This window comes from Rasamsonia emersonii (assembly GCF_000968595.1).
Source record: "Rasamsonia emersonii CBS 393.64 chromosome Unknown ctg1118621762437, whole genome shotgun sequence".
NCBI classification, from domain to species: domain Eukaryota; kingdom Fungi; phylum Ascomycota; class Eurotiomycetes; order Eurotiales; family Trichocomaceae; genus Rasamsonia; species Rasamsonia emersonii.
Window position 1 is genome coordinate 3,443 of NW_013562542.1, and position 922 is coordinate 4,364.

The 922-nt window shown below is 30.9% G+C and overlaps 1 protein-coding gene across 1 annotated transcript; it reads left to right on the forward strand.

Annotated features, from left to right (window-relative positions):
* Positions 1-443: 443 nt before the first annotated feature.
* On the forward strand, positions 444-881 carry T310_10219 (uncharacterized protein; the record flags this gene model as incomplete). The annotated part of the gene is made up of 1 exon (XM_013467357.1): positions 444-881. A coding segment is annotated over one exon (438 nt), but the record flags the coding sequence as incomplete, so codon positions are not given.
* Positions 882-922: the final 41 nt, after the last annotated feature.

The window sequence follows — 922 nt, forward strand, 5'->3', positions numbered from 1 at the left end:
CTATAATTATTTATAAAAGGGTTTTAAAATATCTAGATTTAGTAGGTAAGACTATTCCTTATAAAAATAGATATTTAAAGATTAGATAACCTTATTATGAAAAGTAAACAGATAGTAGATATAATCCCCCTTATACCTTAAAAGCTTATATATTAGTACTTTAATATTAGTAAATTTCTTATACTTCCTCTCTATTTTTAGCGAATGAATAGATTATATAGCTAATAGTATAAAGATAAACTAAATTTAGTTTCTCCCTATACTAGGCTTTATATAGGGTCTTATTAATAACTAAACTTAGAGATTAGTTATATAAATAAATAATAATATAAAGTACCTCTAGTTATTATTTTAATTTAAGCCTAATACTAATAATTATAGTGTAGAACTTATCTATAATAATATAGTTAAGTAACGTAGTAGTACTATTTTATTTATATTAATTAAGAATAAAGGTTCTAAAACTATTTTTTAACCAGATTATACTTGCTGCAGAAAATCACCAATCTTGTTGGTATCTAGTTGTCCCAAATGACTACCGAATCAGCGTCAGCAAGAATGGTTGGACAAATGATGAGATAGGCCTCAAATGGCTTCAGGAGACCTTCGAGACATATACAGCTTCATGTACAGTTGGGAGATATCGCCTTTTGATTCTAGATGGGCACAGTAGCCATGCCACTGCAGAATTCGACAAGTTCTGTACAGAAAGGAAGATAATTCCTTTATATATGCCACCACATTCTTCTCATCTGCTACAACCGCTGGATGTGAGCTGCTTTTCACCATTAAAGTGCTTATATGGCCAGAAGACTCAGGAGATGATGCAGAGAGGGATCCATTCTATTGATAAGGAAGATTTCTATATATCTATCCTGTAGTCCATCAACGAGCTTTATCAGCATCAAACATCCAAAGCGGA